At 43.2% G+C, this 14,438-nt stretch overlaps 1 protein-coding gene across 1 annotated transcript in view; it reads left to right on the top strand.

The window, feature by feature from the left end:
• The window catches only part of RFWD2 (ring finger and WD repeat domain 2), a 202,417-nt gene that overhangs the window by 98,090 nt on the left and 89,889 nt on the right, over positions 1-14,438 (top strand). Inside the window, exons 13-14 of the mRNA XM_018555556.1 lie at positions 7,476-7,584; positions 9,437-9,518. Coding sequence (XP_018411058.1) covers positions 7,476-7,584; positions 9,437-9,518 — 191 coding nt within the window. The remainder of the gene's footprint in view (positions 1-7,475; positions 7,585-9,436; positions 9,519-14,438) is intronic.

The following is a 14,438-nucleotide window of genomic DNA, read 5'->3' as shown; positions in this document are numbered from 1 at the left end:
AAAAAAGACAATCACAAAAAGACAATGACAATTACAGATCGATCTTCTGAACACAGCATTTCCAGAAGTCAATACAAGACAATACAATAATGGTAACTCAAAAAATAAAGATACAAATACATCCAAATAAATCGATTTGTGGATCAGTACACTCAGTGCCCGGGATATTACCGAATTAAACCCCAGGGTCAGCCCAGCCACTGAGGGCAAGCCCCCATAGGGTTAGAGAGAGGAGTAATAGGAGGAGGGGGGATGGGAGCAGGGGGGAGAAGCAGTCCAGTAGAGAAGGGGAGAGAAAAAGGGAAAAGGAGAGAAGAGGGGAATGAGATGGAAGCCCAGGTCAGTCCCAGAAGGGCGGGATTGGCTAAGGAGAGAAGAGAAAGGGAGGGGGAAAGGAACCCGGGCGGGGGGGGAGAAACCCAGGGCAAGAGGACCGATAGGCAAACATAGGATTATGCTTACTTCCAGAGGCAGGGGGGAGTGTTCTAAGGAGCTCCACTCAGATTACCACGTCCCTTATCCCCCCCCCAGCTCTCGAAGCCACAATCCGACTCCCCCGGATCACCCCTCAGGCGATGCAGGCGGGAGCACGGTCTCTCCACCCGGGCCCTCCAGAGTGAGGCCCCTAGCCGCCACCCAATCCCCCCAGACCCGATCAAATTTGCGCACACAGTTTCGGCTCATATATGTTAGTCTGTATATCGGTAGCATCCGGTCAATCGTGTCTAACCATTGTCCCACCGTAGGAGGGGAGGGCAGCTTCCACCTCAGAATGATTTCCCTACGGGCGTAAAAAGCCACATGGAATATAAGAAGCTTTGTTGCCTTAGGAGCCTGCAGCATCTCCCCACAGCCCAGTAGGAATATCAGTGGGTCTATGTCAAGCTGATGTCCGGACACCGCGTTTATCGTAGAAACCACTGAGTCCCAGTAAGACCGGAGCCCTGCACACGTCCACACCTAGTGCACCTTGCGTCAGCATTGGGGTATATTTTTGCCAGCCTAGATGGGGTGTAGTAGGCCCTATGTAGAAATTTAAGCTGGATAAACCGCTCCCTGGGGGAGATCACAGTGGAGATGTACGTCTGGACACAATCCTCCCAAAGATCCTCTGTCAGGTCGGGTATGTCTGCCTTCCATTTTACATAGTGATATAGGCTGGGGACCCCCTTCACATGTCAGTCGGAGGTACAAGGAGGACAGAGGTTTTCGTATCCCCCTTGACCTGAGGAATCGCTCACTCCGTTCCGAGTCAACCCCTATCGGACCAGGGAACTGGGCTCTATGCGCATGTTGCAGCTGTAGATATCAGAACCTCATAGTAAAAGGCAAGGAATACGTGGCTCGGAGAGCCTCAAATCCCAGCAATATCCCCCCCGGGCATGATGTGTTTGATCATTGTTATCCCACGCCTGGCCCAGAGTTGAGGCTCCGGGACCGAGAGCAGATGAGCCAATCTCGGGTTACCCCAAAGTGGTGTTTCGGGGGAGATAGTGCCCCCCGGCATCCGTCTTCTCCGCACCCTGTCCCACACTCCCAAAACAGTGCGCATGGGTCCCGTGATCGTCCTGACTGCCTTTGGGCCCCTATACACCAGGTTGCTCAGACCAGCGTAAGATCCCATCAGTGCCGCCTCCAGGGTCACAGCCGGGTTGTCCCTATCCCCCTCAAACCACCAGTGGGCGCTCACAAGGACCGACGCCCAGTAGTATGATTTAAAGCAGGGAAGTCCCAGTCCCCCCTCGGACAGAGGGAGGCGCAGGGTCACCCTAGATACCAGGGGATTCCTTCCTGCCCAAACAAAGTTGCAGATGACGCCCTCCTTAGTCTGGAAAAAGGTGTTAGGGATCTGGACAGGGGTGTTCCGGAAGCAGTAGAGGAATTTGGGGAGGAAAACCCATTTTTATCAGGTTAATCCGGCCCACCGGCGTCAAGGGGAGTGTCTTCCAGGTTAAACATTTCGCCCTCAGCTGTCTAAGGATAGGATACAAATTTTTTTCAAGGAAGCAGGCTAGATCCGAGGTCACCACCACACCCAGGTATCGGAAATCAGAGACCTGCGTGAGCGGCAAGCCCGGATCCAGTCTCAGAGGAGAGTTACCCAGCGGAAACAACAGGGACTTTCCCCAATTCACCCGGAGCCCCGAAAAGACTCCGAATGTGTCCAATATCTCCAAGGCTGCCATCAACGAGGGCCCCGCATCCTGTAGGTAAAGGATCGCGTCATCAGCGTAGAGGGAGACCTTATCCACCAACTTCCCCACCGCAAGGCCCCCCACCTGGATCGAGGCACGAAGTCGCATAGCCATTGGCTCCATCGCCAGGGCAAAAAGCCCAGGCGAGAGAGGACATCCCTGTCTCGTGCCCCGACCCAGGTCATGCCAGTAGAACAGAGGGTCAGGAATCTGGGATAACAAGAAGAAGGTAGCTGTCCAAAATCAGGAATAATAGCAAAGACAAAATATGGATAGCACTATAGGAGAGAACCTTCTTGGTCTGGAATAAACAGGAGAGGTGCTCGCGATCCATCTGCCTCCCCCCTTGATAAAAACCAAAAACAGCGGCCTCACATGGGCGAGCAATCTCAGGTCTTGGGCAGGTGTTCGACCCATCTGCAGGCCTCCTCCGGATCAGTGAAGAAACGAGCTGCCTCCCCATCCTGCACCCGCAAGCGCGCCGGGAAAAGCATGCTGTATCTGATCCCCTTGGCTCTTAGGGCAGCCTCAGCAGAATCAAAGGATTTACGTTGCCTCTGGGTCTCCACTGAATAATCCGGAAAAATAAGTAGCTTGCTGTTCTCGTACTTTAGCTCTCCCATCACTCTCGCCTCTCTCAGGATAGCATCCCGGTCTCTAAAATTCAGGAGTTTGAAGATAAAAGTGCGCGGGGGGGCTCCCGGGGGGCCACGGATAGAGGGCATGCGATGGGCCCGCTCGACTGCAAAGAAGGCTGTAAGCTGTGCCTTAGGGAGCAGGGACTCAGCGAAGGTGAGTGGATATTGGCCCTCCATTCCCTCCGGCAGACCCAGTACCCGGAGATTACTGCGCCGGTTCCGGTTTTCTGCATCCACTGCCCGGGACTCCAGTGCCTTAACTTTAGTCTGGAGGATGCGCAGTGTCGCTGTGTGGGCCCCGATGACATCCTCCACCTCACCCACTCTACCTTCCACCGCCGCCATCCGGTCCCGAAAGCCATCCAAGTCTCTACGGAGCAGCCCGACATCAGACTGCAGATGGTCAATCTTGGCCGTCAGCGCACTCTGACACCCCGAGATCGCCGCCATCACCGCGGTGAACTGGGCAGGCCCCGACAAGGCCTCCTCTGGAGCTTCCGGCTGGGCCGCCATTCTGGCGCGTGGCTGTTTCAGTCCGCGGGCCGGCGGGGACTTAGGAGTAGTGGGGCGGCTCGTAGATGACCTCCGGCGCCCCCGAGACATACCCCCAGGATCAGGGCTTGGTCTGGGCTCAATCCCCCGTCCACTCGAGCGCTCCACGGGGCAGGAAATAATCAGGATAGTAGGATAGGTGGCAGAGCACAGTTACTACACGTGTGCTCCGGTCGCCATCTTGGACACGCCCCTCATAGTTCTTTTAATTGTCAACCTTATATCTTTATTTTCTTTGAATTTTTCCCTATTCTAATTAGATGTAAAAGTAGGGCATGTCAACCATTCTACTGAAATATTCTCCATGTTGCTTCTCAATTGAGTGTTGTCCCTCTGGGAATTGACAGAACTTGCGCCCATATGCGTCTTTATGCATTTCTAAAGTGTTTCAGCTTTGCACAATATAAAACTTGTTCAAAATGAATAGTCTGTCTGCATTTATTTCATTCTTTAACATGTTCAGGACCAAGAAATTAAAACTCTTATTCTTTTTTTTTTTTTTTTTGTTGCTGAGACATTTCTGACATATTGCATATGAGTAGGTAATTAAGTTTCCAGCACTAGGCTCCATTTTATATGCTTACAATGTATTATCCTTACGTGCTTCTATGAAGGATAAAACTGCTTACAGAGCCCAATAACTCAAGCTTAAGTTTATACACACAAACTCGCACACTTTGATGATCAGAAAAAAGACGCCGCCATTGGCTCTATGCCTTTCTCTATCCAAATAAATACATTGTCTGGACATTTGAAGTAAACCTTTACTGCACTATTTGAAATCAAGCCCTGCCAACCATACTGTGACGGTCCCTTGTTGGTCAGCAAGGCACTCTCTCTGGACTGGGATACTGGTGAGATTTATGTTCTAAGCCAACAATTGAAAGTAAATAATTGGATAGTGAAAATAATCTTTTGTGCAGAGTTGGGTTTATTGGATGAGAGATGGAAGAAAACATTTTGGGGGGAGTTTATCAAAACTGGAGCAGACAATATCTGGAGCAGCTGTGCACTGCAACCACTCAGCTTCACTCTTCAGTTTGTTCAGTTAAGATTTGAAAATGAGAGAGAGAAGCTGATTGGTTGCCATGCACATCTGCTCCAGTTTTAGTCTGCTCCAGTTTTGATAAATTCCCATCGTTGTTAAATGGTAAGTTCACTTTCGCAAATGAATTTGATGAAATGGAATTACACGCTCAAATCCTTTGCTTGATAGTGTCCCTCCTTTACTCCCTCTGAAGAAGTGGTGGATGTAGAGTCATGAAACGTGCTTAAACGGTGTGCTATTTTTTTTCTTTCAGAGAGATATCCAAACTGACGAAACGTAGCTCTAATTTTTAATATAATTGGGCGCCTCCTAATGTCTCAATTCCACGATTTTTTTGGACTTTCTTCCTCCTCCTCCCATCCTAGAAATAAAGTAGCTTGGGTGTATGTAGAAGATGGTGTGCAAATTTGGCTAGAAGTTACACAAAAATAACATTTTTTGATAGCGTAGCAGTGTCATTACTGTGCCCCAGGTCACCTGACTCTAAAACAATTCAGTGCACACTAATGGTTGCTGTTTAGCACATGCTGTATAGACATATTGGCTGTTCTTTGCACTGATTCATTAATAAGCTCTATGGTGTTTTCCATGAGGGATAATGTTGGCTTGTGCTCTTATATTTAGGGAAAAAAGTGTGTCCTCCTCCAAACAACCTTTTTTTTTTCTAAAGATATCTCCCCCTGTTCCCTGCATCCTGAGCACGAGGAGCATGCTGCATTCAGCTGGGTGCCACCAGCTCACAAAAGAACAGAGGATTGATGCAGAGAAGAGTAACACCGTACACAATGCGAGCCGCGGATAACTCATTTGTCTGTTATAGAGGCTAAAATTTAGAAATGTTCCTCTTCCACGGTGGCATTCTCCTTGACTTTGTACTTGTCTAGTTATAAAGCGCTGCCTGGGGTGAGATGCTAGAACATTTTACACTTCCAAATTTCAGACTTTCAAAGACTTGAGACCACATATCAAGGGTCATTTGAGGAGATTGAGTGAGAATGCGGTCGTCATTTATTGCCAGGGATAAAGAAAAAATATCATGCAAATGCTTTAACCCTTTCGCTGCCAAATCGGTCTTTGCCTTTTTGCACAAGTGTTAAAATGCACATCTTAGGCCTGAAGATTACTTAAAACTCCACAGAATCATTGAGACCCTGTAGGTGGCAGTTGCAATTTGTCACATGATATTTACTCAACTGTTTTATCAAATTCAATTTTTCAGTAAAAAAAATTTGATTTTAGGGCACATAAACACAATGGGGGGAATTTATCAAAACTGGAGCAGACAAAATCTGGAGTAGATTTGCACTACAGCCAATCAGCTTCTATCTCTCATTTTCAAAATCTCTACTGAGCAAACTGAAGAGAGATGCTGATTGGTTGCCATGGGCAACTGCTCCAGTTTTGATAAATTCCCACCAATGTATTGCCCGGTTTTTGCAAAATATAAAAGGATGTGCCGACTAAATAGATTCATAATTGCATGCGCCTGTAAAATGGTAAAAAACGACAGTACTTAATATTGTCTGTAGGCGACGCTTTACAAGGTTTTACAGGTAATTTTAGAGTTCAATATGAATAGTGTGCAACATGAACAGCGAGTACAGCGATACCTAACCCCTTCGTGTCACAACTTCAGAAAATATTTTTTTTCCATTCCCATCTTCCTCATTCATTGCACCTTCACATATTATTATTATTCAGTTTTGTAAAGGACAAAATGGGCTTTAATTTGATGTGGCATATGCAAATATAAATTCTTCTTTTTATTATAAAAAATAAATTTTTCACAGTTTTGGCAATAGTATTATGTACATGATTAGTGTAGCTAACAAAGTAATTCATAATAAATTTATTTTATTTGTCCTGATTTGTAAGGTATATCATATGTCTGGGATTTTAATTTTTTGGGGAGTTATAGATCACAAAATAGAGTGAAATACAATTTCAATGTTTTTCTCCTATCTTTAATAGCCTCCTTAGCACTATATTTTCTTATAATTTTTTTTATTAAATGTATTTTTTTTTTATTTAAAAAAAGTTTATTTTTTATTTTAAAATGCTGTTATTTTTTTAAAACTAGGGCCACTAAGGGGTTATTTTTCTTTTATTTGCATGGTCTTTGATAGTTTCGTATCTCTGAGTAGAATATCGTATTCTCCTCAGAGATACTTTGCATCAGTTTGTAACACACAGGTATTTTCACTTTATTGCATAGGGGTCTCCAGGAATCCTTGGGTAGCAGGTGTGTTTTTCGGTTTGTTTTTTCTTATTATTTTTTTTAAATAAAGGAATACTAATTCAATGTGCATACAAGGATGACCATTGTAATCACCCTTGGTAGTGTTGAAGGTTGTCGCAACCCGTTACTTGAGCTATACCACTTGGCCTGAATGTAAATGTGGAAAGAAAGTTGAAGGCATGTGGGGGGAAACAAAGAAATCTTATACTTGCTTAACTAGCGTTAATTTTGAAGAGGAATTCCAGGGACTAATATCGTTTCAACCAAGAAAGAAAAAAGACTTCCTGTTCTATTTTTGGCTTTTAGCTTGGCTTCATCCAGTCCCTTTTTGGCAGCCTATCATGCTATATAACCTAATTTACCTTGCGATACAAGTGTGAACGACCATATTAGATGATTTTCATGTCTTCTGTGTTTCCACCTTCCATATCTCTGGGAAAAAAGCAATATTCTCAGATAAATTAATCCAGACATAATACAAGATACTTCTGTCATTAGGGAATGTGGCAGTTCACCTGCTTGCTTTTTATGTTTCCTCCTTTCAAGAAAGCAATTATTTTACAATAAATGGTTCCCCCCGACAGATCCAGCTCCGTGATGTTTTTCCGCTCTTAAGTGAAGGTGTTGTTGTCAGGTGTTTGGATCTGTCCCATGCTGAAAGGGCCCGCGGTACGCTGAATGAAGCAGGTGTCGAGTCAACAGGCCTTAGACATTATACTGCAGAGCATTTTTCTGAGCGATTTCAAAGCATAATTTTCTGTTTATTTTCTTTTCTTTTTTACATTTTTGTTTTCTTTTTGCAGCTGTATAAGTTGGAGCAGTTACCACAAAAACCTCCTGGCCAGCAGCGATTATGAAGGGACCGTGATTCTGTGGGATGGCTTTACAGGGCAGAGATCAAAAGTTTACCAGGTAACGCTAAACACCTTTGTTTTGAATAGCAGGAGCCAGTCTTTTATTTATGGTGTGTCTTTGGACTGTGAGCAATAAACTGCAGGATGTCTACAACACTTAACCATATGACATTGTAATGCCACCACAATTCAGTATTTAAAAGTCTGGGATGCAATTTTTTTTTTTTACTGGAATGTTTTTATCTGTATTTTGTTAGAAAACAGATACAAAGCTGCTCGTTAACAGTTACTAGTTCTGCTTTGTTATTTAACTGCAACATTTGATTGTCTGGAGCACAAGGATAGAATTTTCTTGTTGTCCATGCCCTCCATAACCCTGAAGATATAAAATTGCCGATAGACAATAAATTACAGCACAATGGCTGGATTTGGTAACGGTAATGTGTTGGAGCTGTCCACATGCCCCTCAGTTGGGGATTCTCAGAGGGAAAAACAATTACACAAGTAAAGTTTGATCTTTTGTTTTTTACTCTTGATAAGCTAGAAATATGCTCTGGGTGCTTCCTCCCTGTAGGCCTAGCCGATATGTCCAACCAAAGGTACTGTTCTAGTTTATGGACCTAGCTACAAACAAAATGGCAGAGTATGGTTTGATTGTATTGCTGTCATCACTACAGACCAGGATCTCAGCAGAAACTGTGTTGTTGTCTCAATAGCTTGGCATTCTCTGAGTGCTGAATTCATTCAGACTCCTAAAATGGGCAGAACCCAGATCTTTTCACAAAAAAGTAACACATTTTACTTCTTGCCAGATTACCTTGGAAACCTGGTTAGGTAATTTTTTATTAAATGTAATAAAATGTTTAATCCGAGGTCTGCTAGAAGTAAGAAAGCAGTTATATGTTCTGGCTAATATGGTATTAAGAAAAATGGTAATTTAGGTAACCGGTATATTCAACCCATGAATGTAATCACCAAAATTGTTGTTACCACACCCTTATCACATCATATATGATAAAATAGAAACACCAAAATTGGGCTTTAGAGGTACCGGACACCGCTCACATACAGTTATAAAATAATTGTGTAGGAGTGGTGTCTGATACCTCTAAAGCCCCATTTTGGTATTTTGTATTTTATCATTTATAAAAATGGTAACTGGTCATTCATGTCAAATTATCTGAAGCTTTAGTATACACTAGTTTTACAGATAACCAGCAGAGCTGTCAGTCATCAAACAATAGAATTTGGTGTTTCTAAGCCTGTGTACCAGATGTGTCCACTAAATTGCTGGAACAGAATGCAATGTTGTCCCCGCACTTTGAGACATATGTTTGCTTGTAGTTTGTTTAGTGAATTTGAATGAATCTCTGACAATTTAGATTAAAAAGTGTAACTTACATGCACAATTCATAACAAGCATATAATAAAAAGGCATATAAGCAGAAGTTACTTTTAGTAGAACCCAGAGATGTGGACTTTTGCTTATGTTGTTTTTTGTCGGACAATGGGTGATTATTCTCCAGTCCTAACTGTGCTGGGATAGATATATTAAAATAAAATAGCTGTGCCCTTATCCGTGGTGTTTATACATGCATACCTGGTCATGATTAATTTTATGAATTGAGGCCTTGCTGTGTACCAGTTTTACTTTAAAAGACATTGGGGTGAATTTATAAAAACTGGAGCAGTTGCCCATGGCAACCAATTATCATCTCTCCAGTTTGCCAAGTTGAGATTTGAGACTGAGCGAATCTGGTTGCAGTGCAAATCTGCTCCAGATTTTGTCTGCTCCAGTTTTGATAGTGAAGTCCCCCAATTGTGCTTGAATCATATTCTACTATTGGAAAATTTTTAATCTATATGGTATTCTGCCTATTCTATTAATTCTCATTTTGTATCACAAACAGGAACATGAAAAAAGGTGTTGGAGTGTGGACTTTAACCTCATGGACCCCAAACTTTTGGCGTCCGGCTCAGATGATGCCAAAGGTTCGTTTTTTTTTCTAACTAAACTAATGACGTTATTACAAGTCTCCAGAGCTGACTAGTTTTCATGATCTGGGTATTATTTTGTACTAAATTTGTAATGATGTTCTCCTCCTCCTCATGTGACAGTGTTTAGGCCTGGTGATTGGTCACTCAGGCAGCAGTCCTGGGAGAATTGGGGAGAGGTTCACATGTATCCCCTTATCCAGAAATCCTGGACATTTCTCAGCAGATAAACTAAGTGGAAGTTAGCACAGCAAATGTGTGAGGATACGTGGAGCGGTTTGCAAATATGACATCATGACAAGAGCTGCTGCCATTTCCCCCCACACCACCCTTACAGTAACAGCCTTGTAACAGCTGTCCCGTATGCTTGCACAATTGAGCAGGATGGGCACAAGTTTCCAACATCTATTCTTCTAGAAACATGGGGACCCCTCTGGAATGATAAAACCGTGCAGGTTACAAAATGATGATTTAGCTGAGCCTTTTATTTTAGTGCATTTTAGCTTCGTAAAATGTGCAGGGTCAACTTATTTAATTAGTACTAGGTGCATGTTTTTTATGCCTGGTGATTTGAAGGCTTGAGGTGATCTTAGGTTAATTTTATTGAAATATGCGGTTTAATCAGCCTCTTCCCTGACATTATCAGGAGTTTGGTCATCAAAAGGATCCAATGTAGCAAAGATATATTCCTGTAATAGATAGCTAGAACAACGTCTAATTTGTCCTGGATCAAGATCTGCCAATTCATAGTAACAGTAAAGTCTTAAAATTTCAAATATGTTGGCAGTGATGTATATGTATGTATGCAAAAGCTACTTTTATTGAAGGCACATGTCACTTTGGTCAGTAGATCTAAAGATAAAAGCAGCTGTACTTACTTATTCAGCGCCTAGAAAATCTTTTTCCATGGATGGACCAGTAGTCTCTGGCTTTTCCACGCAGGTCACTGGTGAAATGAAGTCTACAGTTAAAGTAGAATTAAACCTTCAATGTTTTTTGCCTACATCTACTGCTAGCAAGCAGTTAATGTATGCCAAAACATTGAAAAATTTTACCAAATGGGTAACAACCTGTGTCTCCACTGCTCGCTTACGTCCGAAGATCTGAAGCCTCTTGAGTGGCCGTTAAGGATCATGGGGCGGGCACATTCGCACTGTGGAGATCTTGGGCGGGGAGAAGCAGGGAGACACGGGGTAAGTCAATGCAGGCAGCCAGCAGCGTGCACACGGACAGACACTGTGGGGCCCGAGGAGTCAGCGCTGGATCAGAGACCGACACCAGCTCTGGAGGGACTCCTGAGGCATCTCCTGTGATCTTCAGGTCTCGTCTATAGTCCAGTGTATTGTGCCATTTAATAGATGCATAACAGTTAGAAGTAGAAACGGCTGTATGTTCTGCCAGAGAGATTTCTTTTTTCCGTGGTACTTTTATGCTCAATCTTTGCCTGTCCTGAAAAGCTGTTTCTTTTAATTGCATCTGTCAAACCTTTCATGAAACAAAATGCCTTTTGTCTACAGGTTTAAATAATAAATAGTTTCTGTTTGCTGAGCTTGCGACTTTTGACCCACTGTGTCTGCTGGACTTCATTTTTCGACCCAGGGTTGTATTTGCATGTGGAGTGAAAAGTCATTACAGCCAGTAGTGCATATTACAGCTGTTACATTTCTAGTGGAGAGACATCTCGCCTGCTAGCATCTGCCATCCAGCCTTGTCTGGCTAATCGGTTTTGATTGGTGAGACACAACTGTATTGGTCGCAATTACATCTCCATGGCAGCCTTTCCTCTTAGATCAACATCAGCTTCTTCTGCCCGACAGAACTGTTCTCTGGGTCTGGTTGACATGTTTCATGAAGTGTTTTGGAAAGAGCTAGTGAGTGCCTTGTGAAATGACAAAAGGCCACAAGCAGGGTAACTAATAAAAAGGTTTTAGTTTAAGCTATATGAAATAGCCTTTGCCATCCAGCAATTTTGATTGATCTTATCCTGAAAGCCTGCTCTAGTTACTGCTGCTTGTTTTTGCAGAGCTTAGGCTGTATTCTGCCTGTCCCAGTTGTTTTTACTTATTATTATTACTATTATTGATGCACCGTTACTAGTATCGGTGCCGATGCTGAGTATTTGGGCGACTACGAGTACTCGCCCAATTGCTCCGATGCCTAGCCCGTTAGTTCCTGTATCAGGAAGCCAGGCAGCGCGTCATTACACCCTGCCTGGCTTCCTGATTGGCCGGGAAGCCGGCTCCATGCTCCCTTGTCCCTTGTGACGAGAGAGCATAGCGTCGGCTTCCCGGCCAATCAGGAAGCTAGGCAGCGTTTAGTGACTTGCTGCCCGGCTTCCTGATTGGCCAACTTCCCGACCAATCAGGAAGCCGGGTATCGTGTAATGGCCGGGAAGCTGGCTCCATGCTCCCTCGTCACATAGTGATGAGAAGCATGGGGACGGCTTCCCTGCTAATCGCGAAGACGGGTGGCGAATCTTTACACTCCTGAATGGGACTTCCGGTACTCCTGTATTTGGTATCGGCGAGTACCGAAAAAATGCCAGTACTCAATACCGAAATACCGGTATCGGTGCATCCCTAATTACTACAGGTATTTGTATAGCACCAACAGTTTACGCAGCGTTTTATATAGTAGCACAACCTAATTTCCAAAACCTGGTATAAGGTTTAACGTAACTGTTATAATTTCAAAAGTCTTTCATTACTATTTAACTTCTTTCACTGAAAGCATTTTTCTTTCTGCCGTGACGGTCCTTGTTTAAGTACTTCCTGTTCTAGGTTGACAACACTTTGACCTTGTCTATGGATTGTGTTTCTGCTTTATCTTGTCACAGGGACACTGCAATTGACTATTTTGACACACATTAGACAGTCATGGACCACTGTTACCACTAAAAACCCATCTTGACAAATACCTTACAGCCATCGTTGGGGGTGCATGTAGGCAGAAAGGGGTTGCCAAAAGGCTGCAGGAGTTTAGCAGCACTGAGATGCAACAAAGGCTGAAAAAAAGGTGAACAGTAAAAAAAAGAAAGTTTGACACTCCCCCCCCTCTGGGAAACCAAGTGGTATTCGGTTAGGGTTTGGATCTACATTTTAGGGGTTAAATGTTGAAATTGCAATAAAAGTATTTTGCTGTAATGTACCCCAGCCATAATGAAGAGTGAAACCAAAGTAATTAAAGTGTCAGCCCTTAAAAAACTGAAATGTCATTTTTGGCTAGATGTAGACAGTTTCCTTTATTTGTTATAATTATAGGACTAATGTAATGATATTTATTTGCATATCAAAATTGCAAACATTCTGTTTTGTGTTGATTGTAGCTTTCAATATTGGTGTCTCATCAATCAATACCACTGTGATTATACTTGTGTTACAATTACTATGTGTCAGGCCAAAATGAGGGGTAAGAAAAAACAACTTCTGCAGTACTTTGCTGCAATACATGCACATTGCCCCATGTTTTGTCCCTTTTAAAGCTCCTGCAAATACATGGATGCCAGAAATCCACTTGGCTCCTAAGGCCTGTTGTGGGCTGACAACACGCTGCATTTTTGTGGACTGTGTGGTTTCAGCCATACTCTCCCATCATCACAACGTAAAGGCTAATCATTTTGTAGTCTCAAGATAAGAACTTACTACTATTCTTGAGGTAATGCAAGAAATGTACACAGGACCATTTAAATCTCTAAAATGATCAATGTTTTTTTTTTGCACTTATTTAAAAAAAAACCCATTTATACACTTTTAAAAATAAAGTGGATATATGGGGTTTTGTATGTGCCAACAAAACCACCTACGCACTTACAAAACCCCATATACCCACTTTTTTTTTTACTTGATCTAATAGGGGTGTAGTGCCAATCACTCAAGGGTCTTTCACTAAATTTTCTTAGAAATTTAACAAACCTCCTTTTACTTGTAAATTCATTTGCCCAAGGGAAATGAAATTGACCTGATATGAAATCATCTTGCATTCATTAGTTAAACATATTTATTGTTTTACCACATCCTGGTCCTCTTGCACATTAATGATGTATTGTGTCCAAGCGTTGCATCCTGGGAAGGTTACATCAGCAGAACATTGCTGGGAAATCTCATCTGTAATTTCACAAGGTCTCAGGGAAAGGCATTTTCCTCCCCTGAGATGATGTGTGTGGTCACATGTCCTAGTCACATGATTTCCAGGAAGTAAAGGGAGATATATTAATCTGCCCTTAGTAAGAATTGGGAGTAAAAGAAAAATAAGGTATTCAAAGATAAAAAATCCGACAATTATCTAGAAGTATGTGTTTATGGATTTGTCTACTAAACATTTCTAAAGGTTTATTTGTTGTCATTTTCAAAGCTATAAGTAAAGTTCCTTTTAAAGCGTTATTAAACCCTTGCTTGTTTTTGCATATATCTACTGCTGGCATACAGTAGATATATGCAAAACGATAAAAAAACAAAAATAACCTTTTCAAAGGGTTAATACTTACCTGTGTCTTCGCCGCACGCTTCCTTCCGAACATCTGAAAATTTCTCAGGCAGCCGCAAAGGATCTTGGGGCGGGCGCATGCGCAATTCAGATGTTCAGCCGGGAGATGAGGAGAGACACAAGGTAAGTCTATGGAGCAGCGTGCACCCGCACAGACTCTGTGGGATATGAGAGAAGAGGAGGGCAGAGGCGTAGGCTCTGGATGGAGACCTGCACCAGCGCTGGAGGGGCAGCTGAAAAGGACAGTAAGGGAGAAGATGATTGGATTCAGAGGCATCATGTAAGGTAAGTCCTTGCAGCAGGATTGGGAAAGGGGGGAAAAAAAGTTTGACTTTAATGTCACTTTAGGACGATTTTAGGAAGTTCCATGCTGTCCTGAAAAGCATGGGCTTTAACCCCATTAAACCTGTACAATGGAGGGGGGGGGGGGGGGGA

The sequence above is a fragment of the Nanorana parkeri genome, unplaced genomic scaffold, assembly GCF_000935625.1.
Source record: "Nanorana parkeri isolate BGI_ZX_2015 unplaced genomic scaffold, ASM93562v1 scaffold201, whole genome shotgun sequence".
Lineage (NCBI taxonomy): Eukaryota > Metazoa > Chordata > Amphibia > Anura > Dicroglossidae > Nanorana > Nanorana parkeri.
The sequence above is the reverse complement of the archived record's forward strand: the minus strand, read 5'-3'. Positions and strand labels throughout refer to the sequence as shown.